The sequence below is a fragment of the Drepanopeziza brunnea genome, assembly GCF_022702325.1.
Source record: "Drepanopeziza brunnea f. sp. 'multigermtubi' strain 214-2 chromosome Unknown ctg19, whole genome shotgun sequence".
NCBI classification, from domain to species: Eukaryota; Fungi; Ascomycota; class Leotiomycetes; order Helotiales; family Drepanopezizaceae; genus Drepanopeziza; species Drepanopeziza brunnea.
Window position 1 is genome coordinate 1,823,311 of NW_027094082.1, and position 15,392 is coordinate 1,838,702.

A 15,392-nucleotide genomic window follows, 5' to 3' on the forward strand; every position below is an offset into this window, starting at 1 on the left:
AGAGATCCATCTCCCTGCCATGGTTCACCACATCATCTTCTCTTTGGCGCCCCAAACCAACAACGTCTTTTCGGACACATTTCCTTCTCCCACTGTGCAATGTCATGCAGCGAATCGCCTCCGCCATCATGACAAATCTCACGAAACGAGTACCCATCCCTCCCAAAGGAGTCGACTATAGAGGCAAAGTGGTTCTCGCACCCATGGTGAGAAGCGGCGAGTTACCCTCTCGTCTTCTCGCTCTTCACTATGGGGCGGATCTTGTCTGGGGTATGCTGTCCCCCTCCTCCCTTCTCTATTCCCAACTTCCCACTAACATCAGCTTCACAGGCCCAGAGACCGTCGACCGATCCATGATAGGCACCACCCGCAGAGTAAACGACTCTCTCTCCACAATTGACTTTACGCGCCTCCCCTCCCATGGCTCCAAGGACCCAAACAAGGACAAAAGAGAATCCCTCATCTTCCGCATCCACCCCGAGCGCGAAGGCTCCCGCCTCATCTTCCAAATCGGCACCTCCGACCCCGAGCGCGCCGTCGCCGCAGCCAGAATCGTCGCCGCAGACGTAGCGGGTATCGACGTCAACGCCGGCTGCCCGAAGCCGTTCAGTACAAGCGGCGGCATGGGCGCTGCGCTCCTCCAAACCCCGGATAAGCTATGTGCGATATTAGAGGCCCTGGTCAAAGAGATCGTGCCGGAGTTCGAGATTGGGATTAGTGTGAAGATCCGGCTGCTGGAGACGCCTGAGTTGACGGAGACGCTGGTGAGGAAGCTGTGCGCGACGGGCATCACGGGACTGACGGTTCACTGTCGGACGACGCCTATGCGGCCGCGGGAACGGGCTATTCGGGAGCAGCTGCGTATGATTGCGGATATTTGCAGAGAGAACGGGGTGGCGTGTCTCATGAATGGGGATGTGGAGAGCAGGGCGCAAGCCGAGCAGCTAGTTGAGGAGTTTGGGGTTGATGGGGCTATGATTGCTACAGCAGCCGAGGCGAATTCCAGTGTTTTCAGGAGCGAGGCTGATGGGGGAATCGCACCTTGGGAGGAGGTTGTCGAGAAGTACGTGAAGACATCACTCGAGGTGGAGAACCGATTCGGCAATACGAAGTACCTGCTCAACCACCTTATTCCGGGGAAGCAACCGGTCTACAGAGAGATGACGACCTGCAAGAGCTACCATCAGGTATCCAAGGTCCTAGGACTCGTACATTTGGAAGCTCGAGCGAAGGAGGTTGATGAGAAGATTGGCATCACCCCTGAGGTAGCTGAAGCTCCTGGGAGACGAGGAAAGAAGAACAAGAGCGCCATGGCAGCTGGTGGGAATCAGGGCAAGATCCGAAGCGTGGAGCCGAAGAAGGTCCTGTCTAAGAGAGGGAATCCCAAACGGCCACAACACAAGATGCCGGTAGCGTTAGATGTGTAGAGAATCTGGAAAAGGTTGTGCCGCGGAAGAGTGCAGTGAAGAACACGGGAGCGGTGCCCATCATCTGATAGGACAGCTTATTATACAGCTCGGGCATAGCATGGCGTTTGTGTACAGAACTACCGAAAAAGGTACGTTGGTTCTGAATGAATTAATTTCGCTCTACAGATTAAGCAATACGGGCTCGACGAAGACCTTCGCTGTACAACTGTGGAAAGTGTACTCTCTTGCTGACAAAGACATCCCAAACACTAATAATCGCTTTCCCGCTCAACTAACCTCCCGTATCAACATGTTCGATTCGTTCGCACGCCTCAACCACAACAGCCCGTCACGTTTTCCTCTCTCTGTGCACTGTTTCGGTCAGCCGAGTCCTGTAACTTCACCTGTGGGAAGGGAACAACATACCCTCCCAGACCAATGGTCTCCCAGGAAAAGACGAATGCGCCGAGCCAGGCCCCGATGAAGATACACATGATGATGTACCCGTTGTAGTACATGGCCAACAACATGACGAAGTAGGCCGCCGCAAAGGAACACATGCTGTTTCACCCATCGTCAGCACGCACATCGCCCACGTAGTCCTCTTCCCGTCCGTCACCGGCGAGATCTACAAGAGAGAGGGCCGGAGTAGAATCAACATACTGTAGAGTAGCCCTCACACTCTGCTGCAGAAGATTAGGTCTGAACGGCACTGGACCCAGCGACCGAACGTCCGGCGCACACGTGCCATCGGTGGCCTTGCTCTGCTCGTTCGACACGACCACCGCCTGCGTGCGTTGATGTTGGCGCAGGATGTATCGATCGTATTCTTTGCACAGGCGGCGCAGGAACTCGACGGACATGACGAGGAGGATAACGCCGATGCAGGAACCGGCAAACATGCCCTTGGAGGTGATGCGCCATGATGACGAGATGAAGCCTGTGGTTCGTGGTCAGTCGGGGGTGGGCTCAGGGTGGGCTTGGGAGGGGAGGAGAAGGGACGGAAAGTAGTCCTACAAGAGTCGATGACGTTCCAGTTCCATAACATCTGATGTCAAAGTTAGTGGATATTTCCATGCGTAGGTCCATTTGTAGGTGGGTGGCACAGAGAGAGAGAGAGAGAGAGAGCGAGATAAGAGAGAGAGGCTATGTTATAAACGTACGTTGGTAATGCAGCCCCCCATATCCATCCCGCTGTGATCCATCCCGGCCATACCGCCCATATCCATCGCTGCTGACGACGTTGCGGCGGCGGCGGACGAGACCGGTGTCGCCATGCTCGGGGGCATGGTCGTCGACGACATGTCCATATTCATATCCATCTCTGCGAAATTCTCTCTCTTTCCTTTCCTCTTCTTTTTCTTCTCTTCTCCTCCTCAGCTGGTACTCCTCACTTGGTGAGCAAGTCCGGACAAGATGCGTGCGCGTGTGTGCGTGGGTGGGTGCGTGGGTGGGTATGTATACCGCTCTACGCAGCGAACATGTACCTTTCGTCCCGAACGCAAAGAATTGAACAGTTCCCGACCGTCGAGAGCAGAGCAGAGCAGAGCAGAGCAGCGTACGGGATCAGAGCGTGGCCGTAGGAGGAAGGTTGTAATTCAAAACCGATCGTTAAGGCACCGCGAACGAATCTACCTCTGGAAACTTTTTTCTTCCTCTCCCTCCCCCGTTCCCCCGTTCCCTTTTTGTCTCTTCCCGCTTGCTGATTAACGAGGCCATGGCGCGAAAGTAAGTGCGTCGCCGGACCCTTGGCTCGAGCCAAGCTTGTTTGTTCACTTAATTGGTGTGGGAGAGGGAGATAGAGAGAGATAGCGGTACCGGTACCGTAGACAGAGAGAGAGAGGGCGAGCGAGAGAGAGCGAGCGAGCGAGAACAGAGAGCGAGAATGAGCATGTTTTTCGGACCCACTGTTGCCCGATCGAGGTTGGAGGTCGAGGGAGATCGTGGGAGGTGGGCTGGCTGGGCTGCGTAGGGGGCTTGGCGGGCCAGCCACACCTTTACCGTAGGTACTTACTGTAGAGTGGGTGGGTCTTCTGCGGCCCAGAGGAATATTCGCAAATCTTCTCTCCGTGCTCTTGGGTGCGATCTTGGGTGTCCGCAGTTGTACGCAGTTGTAAGCAGTTGTAGTTGTATATATAGTATAGTATAGTATTTGCAAATTTTTCATGCTCATGGCCGCTGGACCGGGCTGGCGGCCCTGGAACGCTTCTTCCGGGCTTCTTGGGGAATTGTGGTTCGTGGTCACTCGCTGGTGGGTAGAGGAGAGATATCAGTGGATGAGATGGGCGGTGCGGTGTGCTGCTGCTGCTGCTGCTGCTGCTTCCCTTCTAGTCCTTTCTTGCTTATGAGGCGGGTAGAGTCAGTCTGTAGTACCTACCGTACCTAATTCTATCGTTCGGATAGGTAGACGTTCGATATTTGATATCCATAGGTACCTCCTACTTTAACACGCTCGCCTACTGCCTAGGTACCTACTCGACTTTCGGAGGAACACGAGTAAGATTACAACTGGTAGTAAGTACCGGTAGAACGACCAAGTCTTGGCCAGCTGCCTACCTAGCTAGTAATTTCAAAGCCGAAAGTATATTTTCACAGGACTAAGGGTGCCGTACTTAGTACTCCTCCAGCAGAAATAGCGTCGGATTCTTCTGCTTGTCTGGAGCGATAAGTACCGTACGTATCAAATCATATCTGATCTTACGGAAATCAAGGGACACACACACACCTCGAGAAGAGACGGTAAGCCCCTTTGAAACCTGCTCGTCCCTATAGAGGAGAGCAAGTTTCCACGTCGCGCCGTCGGTACCCCTTAGAAATGGGAATGTCTCTCTCTCTCTCTCTCTCTCTCCACTGCTTCTGAAGTGAACGAATCATGTGGCCAACGTCAAGACTCCAGTACCGGTACCGGTCCCAGTGAGATCTTTGGTTCCCATTTATCACACCTGAACTTCACCTACTCGTGGTCATGCACGCATGCAGGCCCGTCCTTACATCCATCCGGAGGAGGTACTCGCTGAGCAGTTGTGAACTTGTGATCGCAGCATTCAGCACAGGCGCTCGTTCATGAAATAGGTACTGGTACTACTACCTACTCGTACCATACAGTACAATAGAGAGGAAAGGATGCTTATGCGTGGACCGACCGTAAGCGAGTGTGAGATTAACACGGCTGGCTCTACCGGTAGGTACCTACCTACTGTACCAAACGACAGGCCTCCCTCCCTCCTGCCTCCTGCCATTCTCGGAGGCAACAATCACCCCTCTTCACCCGTGCAGGGGGTTGATTCATCGCCTACCTGCTTACCTTACCTACTTGCTTCAGCCCCATCCTACGATCCATTGTCATCCATGCCATGAGGCTCACCAGCTCGCTCCAATTTCAAGCCCACCACCGAGGGCCACTGTATTGCCGCTGGTTTAGTAGCAGTCACCTCGCGGCGGCCGAGAATTCTCAAACCGCGGGGTTCCTTTTATTTTGCGCAAGAAGTGTGTGGATGGATGGTGTTGTAGGAGGGACGCCTCGTCTATTCGTTGATACCATACAGCGCTGCCTGCTTTGCTCTAAGTATAGGAACTGGAGTGGGTGAGTGAGTGGTGAGCGATCACGTGCGCTTACATGTAACCGAGGATGGCAGGAATTGGAAGTTGGTAATTCTGCGGAAGACTAGAGATTGTCGCAGTAAAATATGCAGAAGAGGTGGTTGTAGGGGGCGGGGCGGGATAGGTGAGAGCTTAACCGTGACCTAAAGAATGCATGCTTCACGAGGAGGTAAGAGCAGGACAGAAGCACATTTTGAACTGACGATAATGCTCATCTGAACAACCGATCGCGATACAGTACGATTCGAGATTCAAAAGTCATACAATCTGGACATTACCGAACTCCTCAAGAATACTGCCCGCCGTGGGTCAGATCACCAACATGATCAGCAGGTCCTTTTATCACCTCAACTCCTTGCGCCACCCACTCAAATCTTGTAACGCGAATCCATTTCGCTGAAAAATATCCCTTCAAGTCCCAGACAGGATATTCGATATCCGTAATGCGAGGTCAAGAACTATGAGATGCTCGTCAGAACCGTCGACAAGTCGCTTGTCGGCTTCGGAGAACACGAGAGTGATTTTGTTCTTCTGAATATCGGGCGTTGTCTCATTGTAGATGATTGCTTGGAAAAGCTGCGCATGTCAGTTGAAGAGCCCACTTGGAAGAATGGGTAGACATACCTGGGTGACAACCTGAGTAGCACTCCACCCATCTGCAACCATATCCGTGACCACCTTCGACACCGCTTCATAGACCAAGCCCTTACTCTTCGGCTGCATCGCAGTCACCAGTCTGCTGATCGTCGCATCCGGAATCACGCCAGCAATGTCCTCCACGCTCTTCACGGTAACCGCCTTTTTCTCCCTATCCACGTCCATGCTATCCTCATCTTTGTCCTCCTTATCATCCCTGAGAGCCACAGCACCGACTAATCTCGCCGCACTCTGCAGAAAGGTAATCGCCTTTCGCAAATCCCCCTCACTACATCTGATCAACGTCTCCGCTGCTCCGTCCTCCAGTGAAACACCCTCCTTCTCAGCAATCTCCTCGACCCTCCTCTTTGCGTTCCCCACATCCAGACTTTTAAACCGAAACTTAGAGCACCTGCTCGCCAACGGATCGATGATGCGCGTTACATAATTGCAGATCAAGCAGAATCGTGTAATTTTCGAATACGTCTCCATCGTTCTGCGCAGTGCACTCTGCGCATCCTGCGTCATACTATCGGCCTCGTCTAAGATGATGATCTTGTAGGGTGGGCAGGGATAGAGCGCGCGGTAGGCGGGAGAGGGATTCGAGAGCTGCATGCGTGCGAAGTCCTTGACTTTCTCGCGGACAATGGAGATTCCGCGCTCGTCGGATGCGTTGAGTTCCAGGACGCGAGATTTCATCAGTTCGGGTCCATAGAGCTCCTTTGCGAGGGCGAGAACGGTGGAGGTTTTCCCTGTTCCGGGGGGGCCGTAGAATAGCATATGCGGGAGCTGGGTCGTATGTTAGATGGAAGAGGGAGGAGGGGGAGGAGGGGGAGGAGGGGCGTACGTTGGAAGATTGAAGGGTGCGTTGGAGGACGGTGATTGTATGATCTTGGGCTGTCACGTCGTTAAGGTTCTTTGGGCGGCTGGATCACTGTCAGAGATACCAACAAGACTTGGGACTACATAGCCATTACTATTTCTCAACCCATGGCTGCAATCGAGTATTTTCCTTGGTAGGGGCTTTCGCAGACGCGCCATTGGTGGCAGCTGCCTCCTTGCGGGCTTTGAGATCGAAGAATCCTGCCATGCCTCGAATTGTGTCAATGGGTGGCACGCGAAGGGCAGTTGGGAGATGTTGATAATCAGTTGGGGCGAGATGGGGAGCTGTGGATTTTCCGGGAGACGCGAAGCGCGACAGACTCGGACAGAGATCAGATCCGCTACGGTTGCCTGTTCAACGCAGCACCACCCATCTTTTTTTTCTGTGTGGGCATACTTATGCACTCAATTTTCCACTGCCAGAAGGTCACTCCAAGAGGCACAGTAAATATCGCCAAAGGCACGTTACCTGCCTTTCGCTCCAGGCCTGCTTAACCTCAGTCTCAACTCCATAACTACACGTCTCAGCATCCTGCAACATCTCCGCGGTGACAAGTCTCGCTCAAGATCAAGATCAAGGGTCGCGTGTTTACGGTCCGACGTCATCACGCTTTTGAACGGCATTCATTACTTCATTCGTTGACTCCCTCTACTCCACATCTCCGCCTCAAAGACACGAACGAAACCCCTCTAGAACATCTTGAGAATCTCGACGTTCACCTCATCGTAGCCGCCAGAATACGCCTTGGAGTCCCAACAACCGCAAATATGTCCGACACCGAAAGCCTAGATTATCTCCAAACAGGCTTCGAGCCTTCGAGCCTCACCGTCCCCCGCCTGCGCTCTATTCTCGTCTCCCACGACGTCGCCTACCCCTCCGGCGCAAAGAAGCCGCAGCTCATCCAGATCTTCACTGATGAGGTGCTGCCGCAAGCCCGCAAGATTCTTTCCACGCGCGCTCGCGCCCGCAGAACCAGCAGAGGGATCACGGATGCCGATTCTCAGGACAGTACAATAGATGACGAGGACCTTATGCCGCCGCTACCGACACCGAGGGCGAGGAGCACGCGGAAGGCGAGCAGCAGGCACAAGAGCGACGAGAGTGAGAGCGATGCCCCAGTGTTGAGGAGTCCGGTGAAGAGGACGCCGCGGGCGAGTAGCAAGCATGCGAGAGCGAGCGAGTCGGAAACGGGCACTGATCTGGACCATGGAGTGTCGAAGAGTCTGAGAAAGACGCGGAGAAGTGAGGATGCTACGCCGGCTCCTGCACCGCTGCCGAAGACGAGACTAGATGGTGCAGATGACGGGTTGGGCATGGTGAGGAGGAGGGAGAGTGCGTTTACTTACGATAATCCATTTCAGAGTGGGAGTTCCCCCCCGTCAGGCTTGAACACTGGGGAGAAAAAGAGGAAGAGTTTGGGGGCTAGTGTGGGCAAGACACCGAGAAAGAGCACGTCTTCGACGACAAGACGAAGAACCGATGGGCCTCAGGCTGATGATGGGATACACCCGCCGACTTCAAAGACTTTCGAGATGCCCATTGGCATCATTAATCGACTGAAGGATGTGGATGATAATGGGGTGGAGGCGAGTGAAGAATTTACGCCCGAAGAACAGCTCGAGTTGATGCAGGATCGATCCATCAATGGATTGAGCGCTGTTGGTCCCCTTCGACCCAGCAAGCAGCCCCGCGGAGTGAGTAAGAAGGGACCTCTGTGGGTTTTGGCTCTGACGCTGTTTGGTGGATATGCGGCTTGGTACCGACAAGAGAAGGTCGCAGTGGGCTACTGCGGAGTTGGTAGAGAAGCAACACAAATCGTTCCCTCGGGGGTTGAAGTACCCGACTGGCTCAGAGTCCTCGCCGAACCAGATTGCGAGCCCTGCCCACAACACGCATACTGCTCGGGCAACTTCCAAACCCAATGTGAAGCCGATTTTGTCCTGAAGCCACACCCGCTTTCTCTGGGTGGCGTTGTCCCACTCGCGCCAACCTGCGAGCCAGATGGAGAGAAAGTCCGCAAAGTCAAGTCAGTTGCCGACAAAGCCATCGTGGAGCTGCGAGAACGACGCGCCAATTTTGAATGCGGCAGTCTCACGAACGAGGCCGGATTGCCGGAAACAACCGTCGAAATCGACGCCGAGCAGCTGAAGAGAGAAATGAGCAAGAAGCGTCGCAAGGGTATGAGCGAGGCTGAATTTGAAGAACTCTGGTCGGCTGCCATTGGTGAAATCGAAGGCCGCGATGAAGTTGTTAGCGTAGCTGATGGGTAAGCCCATCTTCCCTCCCGAACCCCCTTCTATCTATGTCTCAAGTCTCTCCAATCCTACTAAAATTAAAATTCATCTGACAAAACTCCAACTAACCAGGTTCCTGATTCCATCTACAGACCCCACCTCCTCCTCAGCAGCAGCTCGCTCGCCAGCCTCCCCATCGCCTGCGCCGTCCGACGATCCTTCCGACTCTCGCTGGAACGACATCGTCTCCAGATTGGATCTCTAGTCCTATTTATCGTCGGTTTCCTGTACACTCGCTCTTATTTCCGTTCGCGCTCCTTGATCAACGCGTCCATCCCCCACCTTGTCTCCCTTACGCTCGATCGTCTTGCAAATCAAGCATCCCTGCACTTACAAGATCCAGATGCGGTTCCCGAGAGTTGGGTCAGTATTGGGCAGTTGAGGGACGATGTGTTGAGGGACGAACATAGTATCCACAAACGGGAGGTCGTGTGGGGCCGGGTGCGAAAGGTGGTGGAGATGAACGCTAACGTGCGCGCCTCGCAACGCGAAGGCAGAAACGGTGTAATAAGCAGGGTATGGGAGTGGGTTGGTGCTGTGCCGACGTTGGAGAGCGGTGGGGGGGAGAGGAGAAGGAAGAGCGGACGGGTTAGTTGGGGGGTGACTGACGGCGGAGATGAGAGTCCGGTTGTTGGGAGTGGTGGAGGGGAAAAGGCAGTGCAGAGTAGATGGGAAGAGGGACGGCCGATCTATTGATCATCCCTCCTTCTCTCTCTCTGTTTGGCTCGTTCCGCGATTCAAACCCTTCATTCACGGAGACTTGGGGATGACCGAGACTTTTGGATTCTCTCCTTACATTTCTTTCTTTTGTTGGGGCTTGGCTTGCTTTGATATCAGGGGAACGCTTGGTTTTTTTGTACTTGCATAAATACTTGAAGCAGCGCATTCTCTCCCTTCCTAATTTGTTTCCTTTGTTATCACCTAGGGATGGCATGGCTCTGTGTTGCGTAGTCTAGGATGGATGGATGTACGTGTTCATTTGTTATTCTGTTTTCTTCTTCATTTTTCTCCATTTTTTCTTCATTTTTTCTTCATTTTTTCTTCATTTTTTCTTCATTTTTTCTTCTTTTTTTTTTTTTTTTTTTTTTTTTTTTTGGTTAGGGTACTGGCTAGATGGTGATTGAAGCGGTGTGGTGCCGGTCTGCTCTCCCTTCCTCACGAGCGGCATCAATCAGCTCCCCTCCAGCCCAAGTCACGAGCCGTCTAAACGCTTCTCATCTTCTCCATTCAATCCAAATGATATAATCTTTCTCTTCCCTAGGGATCACTCTCTCTCTCTCTCTCTCGCTCTCTTTCTCTTTTGCTCTCTCTTTTGCTCTCTCCTTGAAACTCTAGCTGGGAAGGGAAGTTGTACATAAGTAAAGAGATTGTGGGGATCGTATGGGTGTGATGGATAGGATAGCGATAGCGATATCTGATATTCTGATTTCTGATCTCGTTGTTTACTGCGCCCTTTTTTTTCTTTGCGAGAGGTGCGCAGATGGGAGGTTGGTTTTGGGAGTTTGGGGAGCTGTTTTATCGATGTGTGTGTATATATGTGTGTGTATGTGTATGCGTGTATGTATCTATGGCCTGCCTGACACGGGGTTCATGGTTTAACATTGGGTCGGAGTGTTTTATGTAACTATGATACCGTCGAATCGTCCGCCTAGAGAAAACGAAAAAGGAAAAAAAAAGGTCAAGTAAACCAAAACCAATCGTTCTCTCGGATTACTCTGTTCGTTCTACCAGATACTCTCGTCTGCCGGTACCTACCTACTCTGCGCCAGCGGTGAAGCCCCAAAACATGTTACTCCCACGTGGCTTTCCTTTACATCTATTTACTCTTATACTGGGGGAAAAAATAGATATATTTATATTAAAAAAAAACGGGAAGAAGAAAGGCGTTGTGCATATAGCCCCAGGTGATTACTCAGGCCGAGGGACCTGGCGCCGCAGAAACACGATCAGATCAGAGAGAGCTATGGGAATCCTTTCGGGGTGGTCGGTAAGGTAGGTAGGGGAGGCAGGCAGAATGGGCGGGGGCCCGAGCCGAGCCGAGCCGAGCCGAGCCGAGCCGTGCTGCCAGGGTGATTGAGGCGCTTTTCGCAAGCGAAAAAGAAGACGGCAGTTGGAAGGTTAGATCAGAGAGGCTCGCTGTGGGTTGGGATCGGGGGTTAGGGTTCTGAGAGACGTGATGGTGACGCATAGAGCTTTTGCGAGGAGAGGACGAAGATGACCGGCTGATGTTGAAAGAGGGTTGGAGGGAGGGGAGGGGAGGGGACTAAGAGGGGATGAGATGGGGAGCCAGAGACAAAACACACAGTTGGATGGATACTGGACCGATGCAGCAAGCGGATGATAGGGTGTCAATTGAGGGTGCAGATAATCTGCTTGAAATGCCTATGGGTGGTGACCCGATTGAGGACTCGCTGTTCGACTGGAATACACCATCCGAGGGCTTCGGTTTGGGCATGGGATTGGATCACACGATGCATCATGAGCAATGTCTCGGGATCCTCTTCTGCCAGCTCAAGTTGCGCCTCCCAAACCGTCTACACAGCAGTAAAGGCAACGTGGACCTGTCGATCAGGATTAGCATCGTTTCAAGACCAAGACGTAAGCCCGGCGGCACCCACCATCTCCGCGCTCTTCGCGCCGTCCTCCAGCAGGCCGATATTCTTCTGGAAGCCCTCCGTCTCTCGAAACTTCATGTGGGCCTCGACGTTATCCCACCCGATGAGCAGCACAACCGCCTTCCCCTTGTCACCCCCGTCCGCATGCTTGCCGACATCATCCTCGACGCTGGGCCCATAGACGCTGCCGTGATACCCCTCTGGCTTCCCGGCGGCGCCCATGAACTTCTCCACGTGCGAGAGGAAGACGTCGCTGGTGCCGAAGAAGGTCGCGAACTCGATCACCGGTGCCCGGCCCAGGATGCTGGGTGGGAAGGGGCTGAAGGCGACGTGGTGGAGGTGGACGCCCTCCATGATGCTGCCGAGGCGGTTCTTGAAAGGCGTGTACCCGGGCGTGGCCACGAACTTGAGATGGGCGTCTCGCGAGTCCCAGTCTTTTCATTTTTTTCCCCATCCCTCGGTCAGCAGCGGGCAGCCTCCTCGTTTTCTGATAGACGTAAAAACTGAAGAGGGTCACTTACCAATGAACAGCATCAATTGGTTTGGATCCTCCAGCGTACGTCCCCAGTGCATCCTCTGGTACCCATCCTGTTGTGAAACGGTTGTAAGAGTCTCTTTCCAGGCTTGAGCTGCGGTACCCGAGCCTTCGAGCTCAATACCCGGCTTGAGAGTAATGTAGGCGATCTCGGTGACTGGTACGGCAGCGGCCATTGCGAGTTTATCTTTCTTTGGCTGTGTATATAAATGTGTGTATATGTATATATATATATATATATATATATATATATTTATAAATATATATATATATTTATAAATATATATTTATGTCCAAGTTAGAGATGATTCCAAGTGATTGTTTCGAATGTGATCAGGATATTTCGTGAACGATTTGAGCGGGATGAATGAAGGAAGATCTTTTGAATCCCGACATGAACTTGACTTGAGTCTAGCCAGTAATCCAGAATCAGGAATCAGGATGCAGGGTGGGAGGGGTAAGTGGGGTCGGTCGCCCGATCGGGAATTTCGTAAGTAAAAGTACATTAAGGTACATAAGTGGCAGAAGCGCAAGACATGACGGCAAGACTTCACGGCAAGACTTGACGGCAAGACAGACCGGGCGCAGAAAAAGCATTCATTTCAACTTCGCACTTCAATAGTCCGATTCGTAAAAGCTACTCTCAAGATACTTCGGCGAAATCAATGACAGCTGCCGCTACAAGTGCTACAAGTGGAGTGGAGCGAGCATGAGCAAGCCAGCCAACGATTTGATGTTCGGAAATTCGAACTTAGGCGCAAAGACAACAAGCACACCAGGGGCTCTGCGCGAAATAGTTTCATGGCTTTCATGCTAACAAATTAAAGTATGGCTCCATTTGCATTCCATTCATCCAGTTTGTACTCCACCCACCAAGATGCAGAGAAAAGGAGGTTCGGTAGCCGCAAGTTCAGCCACGTTATGGAAAGCCCGAGATCCGCGCCTCGAACTTTTTAGAAGAAACTCAAGCCCCGAAGAGAATACCTGCTGCGCCAATATTACACCGCCGTAAAAGAGAACCGTGAAATACCATCCGTCAATTATGAAGTCATCTTTTAGATGCGGTGCTTTTCGCTCTCTGAGGAGAGTCAGAAGGGTGTTTCATATAGAGGAAAGGGTAAGAGACGTACCAAGTCGTGAGTAGAGCATATACAGAGCCATTTGGTTGCACTCGGCAGTTCCAGTGATGGTGACCAAACGCTCGTTGCTGTTGTCTTGAGGCTCGTTGATCTTGATGACACTACCGCTGAGTTGTCTGATCTCGTTGATCTTCGCACCACCCTTACCAATGATAGCTCCGACCATATCATTCGGAATGAAGATCTGTTGCGTCAGTGGCTGACCTGGGACAACAGGACCACCCTGGGGGGGGATAGGACCGGCATGTGGGCCAGGACCACCCATGTGGGCTTGGTGTGGTTGTTGCGGACCAGTTCCTCCGTAACCACCTTGCACAACTGGGGAGCCACCGTAGTGCATTGGATTGCCTGGTTGTTGCGGCTGTGGTTGACCGTGGCCAGAGTATGGTTGGTTGTATCCTTGGCTAGGGGTCTGATGAGGGCGCTCCTGATGACGGCGATGATCAGGGTGACCAAAGTTTCCGCCAGCTGGTTGAGGAACATAAGGGACGACTTGCATGCCACCAGGGACAACCCCGGCAGGGCCACCACTCCGAGAGGCGTAAGCAGAAGCGGCGGGGCCTCCAAATCGCTCTGAAAGCTGCTCGAAGAGCGTGCTACCAACATAGTAAGTTGCAATATGAACGGCATCGGCAACACCCAAAACAACGAGAGAGCGTTCTGTCGATAGGGGGAGGCATGAATCGGATGCGTTGAGACGAGCACCGGAAGCTTCTTGGATCTCACGGATTCGCACGCCTCCCTTTCCAATAATAGAGCCAATCAGGATATGGGGGATGAGGAGACGAAGTGGGTAGGTCTTGGACTGAGCACTGGATGGAGCTTCAAGGGGTTCATTGTTAAGGGTTCGTATAATGAGACCAAAGGCCTAGAAGAATCAGCACTCTCCATAAACATACACAAAGCTTGGACATACCTTTGCTGCAGCATCAACGACACCACTAACGGTAAGAATCCGCTCGACCGCACCCTTCTGGTAATCACTGACAGTGCATTTCGCCCCGGACATCTTTCTAATCGAAGAGACATTCTCTCCACCCTTTCCAATGACTGTAGCAGCCTCGGCACTGGTGATAACAGCTCGAATATGAATCCATCCGCTCTCATCGTGCTGAAGGTGTGATCCACTAGCTGGCAGGTCTTGGGCAGATGTACTGGTACTCTCACTTTGTTGCGCACTAGCATCTGGAATGACGGTATCGCCCTGGCCGTCCGTCGCCTCGACCTTGGTGCCGTTGGTTGCTTCAGGCTTCAGATCGCCATTAGAGCTGACCACAGGTGGCTCGACAATCTCTGCTGCTGGCTCTGACTCTTCACCTTCTCCCTTAACAACCTTATCCAAGGCGGGTCTCTTGGCTTCAGGTTGATCATTTGGGGCGGAAGGTGAGGAAGGATCTTCGAGAGGTCGCTTCGCCGATTGGATAGGAGCTGCTGTTGGTGAGGCAGACATCTTGATCGATTGCTATTGGTTAATTTCTTCACTCAAGATGGAGAAGTGGTCGGGAAGGAGGTCGAGAAAAGTTTGGATTGATCGTTATGTACACCACGGGAAGGGTCTTCGGAAGGAAAACGTGCTGGTGTTGGTAGATCGTGAAGGGGTACTGCGTGCTTAACGTGAATTGGTGAGAAGAGAAGACTGGATTGGTTTGGATTGATTAGATGGATTGGTGTCGTGGGGAGGAAGCAGATGAGGGTGCGCTGTAAAGACAAGGAGACAAGCCTTGCGATCTGTCGGGCTCTTGGGTAGGAGGAGGAGGAGGTTGAGGTGGATTGGGCGCAATGAAGATGTAGATGTGTAGAGGAATGATGACCCAGCGCGGCCGATTGAAGAACTCCCTCAGCCTTGTTCTGGACAGAAAAGCAGTAGAGTAGAGACCTATCCTCAAACCTTTGGGGACCTTCAGCTTTCCAAACGTGGTTCCCGTGTGCAACTTTGTTCGTTGAATCGGTTGATCCTTCGGGTTCGCGTTCCTGTACGGCTACTGTGGAGAGTAGGGTGATTTCCTTGTTGGGATGTTTCTGTCTGTCTTGTTTCGGGAGAGGGCAGCCTGATGTCGTGGATGAAAGCCTCTTCCGATGTTCGCGAGAGCTTCAATGTGGTGGGCGCAACAGAGATTCAATAGTCCACGAGCCGATGAGGTTGGGAGGGAAAGAAAAGAAGAGAAGAGGAAAGAAAAGGAAGTTGATGGAAGAGATGAAGGTAGTTGAAGTTGAGGTTGAGGTTGAGATTGAGGTGGAGTTTGGTATGGAGGAAGATTTGGAAATGGAAGTTCCAAGTTCC

The 15,392-nt window shown here is 52.5% G+C and overlaps 6 protein-coding genes across 7 annotated transcripts; 2 read left to right on the forward strand and 4 right to left on the reverse strand.

Annotated features, from left to right (window-relative positions):
* Positions 1 to 128: 128 nt before the first annotated feature.
* Positions 129 to 1,427, forward strand: L3040_009290 (uncharacterized protein; the record flags this gene model as incomplete). Its single annotated transcript, XM_007290334.1, has 2 exons — positions 129 to 270; positions 331 to 1,427. 2 exons carry the CDS (start codon positions 129 to 131, stop codon positions 1,425 to 1,427), a joined length of 1,239 nt encoding a protein of 412 aa, XP_007290396.1.
* Positions 1,428 to 1,741: 314 nt separating this feature from the next.
* Positions 1,742 to 2,731, reverse strand: L3040_009291 (uncharacterized protein; the record flags this gene model as incomplete). The annotated part of the gene is made up of 5 exons (XM_007290333.1): positions 1,742 to 1,781; positions 1,836 to 1,970; positions 2,073 to 2,349; positions 2,427 to 2,457; positions 2,573 to 2,731. 5 exons carry the CDS (start codon positions 2,729 to 2,731, stop codon positions 1,742 to 1,744), a joined length of 642 nt encoding a protein of 213 aa, XP_007290395.1.
* Positions 2,732 to 5,420: 2,689 nt separating this feature from the next.
* L3040_009292 (uncharacterized protein) lies at positions 5,421 to 6,735 on the reverse strand (the record flags this gene model as incomplete). Its single annotated transcript, XM_007290332.1, has 4 exons — positions 5,421 to 5,585; positions 5,634 to 6,434; positions 6,493 to 6,571; positions 6,623 to 6,735. The coding sequence occupies 4 exons, from the start codon at positions 6,733 to 6,735 to the stop codon at positions 5,421 to 5,423; spliced, it is 1,158 nt and encodes a 385-aa protein (XP_007290394.1).
* A 560-nt stretch (positions 6,736 to 7,295) lies between these two features.
* Positions 7,296 to 9,518, forward strand: L3040_009293 (uncharacterized protein; the record flags this gene model as incomplete). Of its 2 annotated transcripts, none has more annotated exons than XM_007290331.1 (2): positions 7,296 to 8,794; positions 8,915 to 9,518. In XM_007290331.1, 2 exons carry the CDS (start codon positions 7,296 to 7,298, stop codon positions 9,516 to 9,518), a joined length of 2,103 nt encoding a protein of 700 aa, XP_007290393.1. The 2 variants fall into 2 exon arrangements, with proteins under 2 accessions (XP_007290393.1, XP_066010205.1); XM_066155924.1 differs by having other exon boundaries at positions 8,895 to 9,027.
* Positions 9,519 to 11,356: 1,838 nt separating this feature from the next.
* L3040_009294 (uncharacterized protein) lies at positions 11,357 to 12,148 on the reverse strand (the record flags this gene model as incomplete). The annotated part of the gene is made up of 3 exons (XM_007290330.1): positions 11,357 to 11,383; positions 11,441 to 11,871; positions 11,959 to 12,148. 3 exons carry the CDS (start codon positions 12,146 to 12,148, stop codon positions 11,357 to 11,359), a joined length of 648 nt encoding a protein of 215 aa, XP_007290392.1.
* Positions 12,149 to 13,027: 879 nt separating this feature from the next.
* On the reverse strand, positions 13,028 to 14,561 carry L3040_009295 (uncharacterized protein; the record flags this gene model as incomplete). The annotated part of the gene is made up of 3 exons (XM_066155925.1): positions 13,028 to 13,050; positions 13,103 to 13,979; positions 14,028 to 14,561. 3 exons carry the CDS (start codon positions 14,559 to 14,561, stop codon positions 13,028 to 13,030), a joined length of 1,434 nt encoding a protein of 477 aa, XP_066010206.1.
* Between the last annotated feature and the right edge of the window lie 831 nt (positions 14,562 to 15,392).